The 1,254-nt window shown below is 53.8% G+C and overlaps 1 protein-coding gene across 1 annotated transcript in view; it reads right to left on the bottom strand.

The window, feature by feature from the left end:
* Positions 1 to 49: 49 nt before the first annotated feature.
* Positions 50 to 1,254, bottom strand: part of LOC117243806 — a 15,854-nt gene continuing 14,649 nt past the window's right edge. Inside the window, exon 3 of the mRNA XM_033511725.1 lies at positions 50 to 1,138. Coding sequence (XP_033367616.1) covers positions 50 to 1,138 — 1,089 coding nt within the window. The remainder of the gene's footprint in view (positions 1,139 to 1,254) is intronic.

Raw genomic sequence — 1,254 nt, 5'->3', positions numbered from 1 at the left:
CAACAACCCCTTCCCATTATCCCAACCCATCCCGAGGGGATTCCTGGGATCAGGGACTTTGGGGTGAGGAGGGATTTTGAAACCGGGGATTCCGGGATGAGGAAGGATTGTGAATCCCAGAATTCCGGGATGAGGAAGGATTGTGAATCCCAGAATTCCGGGATAAGGAAGGACTGCGAATCCCAGGATGAGGAAGGATTATTGAATCCTGGGATTCCGGGATAAGGAAGGACTGCGAATCCCAGAATTCCGGGATAAGGAAGGACTGCGAATCCCAGAATTCCGGGATAAGGAAGGACTGTGAATCCCGGGATAAGGAAGGACTGTGAATCCCGGAATTCTGGGATGAGGAAGCATTGCGAATCCCAGAATTCCAGGTTAAGGAAGCATTGTGAATCCCGGAATTCCGGGATGAGGAAGCATTGCAAATCCTGGAATTCCGGGATGAGGAAGGATTGTGAATCCCATAATTCCGGGATAAGGAAGGACTGTGAACCCCAGAATTCCGGGATAAGGAAGGACTGTGAATCCCGGAATTCCGGGATAAGGAAGGACTGTGAATCCCAGAATTCCAGGATAAGGAAGCATTGCAAATCCCAGAATTCCGGGATAAGGAAGGACTGTGAATCCCGGGATGAGGAAGGACTGTGAATCCCGGGATGAGGAAGGACTGCGAATCCCAGAATTCCGGGATGAGGAAGGACTGTGAATCCCGGAATTCCGGGATGAGGAAGCATTGCCAATCCCAGAATTCCGGGATGAGGAAGCATTGCAAATCCCGGAATTCCGGGATAAGGAAGGACTGTGAATCCCGGGATGAGGAAGGACTGTGAATCCTGGAATTCCGGGATGAGGAAGGACTGCGAATCCCAGAATCCCGGGATGAGGAAGGACCGTGAATCCCAGAATTCCGGGATGAGGAAGCATTCCAGGCAGGCTCCATACCCTTCTCCAGGTACTCCTCCAGGCCCCTCCTGCGGGCGTCCAGCTGCTGCTCGGACAGCGAGAACGGCCACTTCCCGGGGAGCCGCGGGAAGGTGAAATTGGCGAATTCCCGCTTCAGGTTCTGGTGCAGGATGGCGAATTCCCGGTAACGCTTGGAGCACAGCTGCCTCCCCGCCATGTACACGTTGTACACCTGGGAACAGCCCCAGAATTCCCAAAAATTCCCAAAAATCCCACTCACGTCGCGAGAGGGGTTTGGGGGAACAGGAGGGAAATGAGGACGGAGCTGCGGGAGGTCACTGCTGGTCC

This window comes from Parus major, unplaced genomic scaffold (assembly GCF_001522545.3).
Source record: "Parus major isolate Abel unplaced genomic scaffold, Parus_major1.1 Scaffold527, whole genome shotgun sequence".
Classification (NCBI taxonomy): Eukaryota; Metazoa; Chordata; class Aves; order Passeriformes; family Paridae; genus Parus; species Parus major.
Note: the sequence above shows the minus strand (reverse complement) of the source record. Positions and strands in the feature narration are given on the sequence as shown.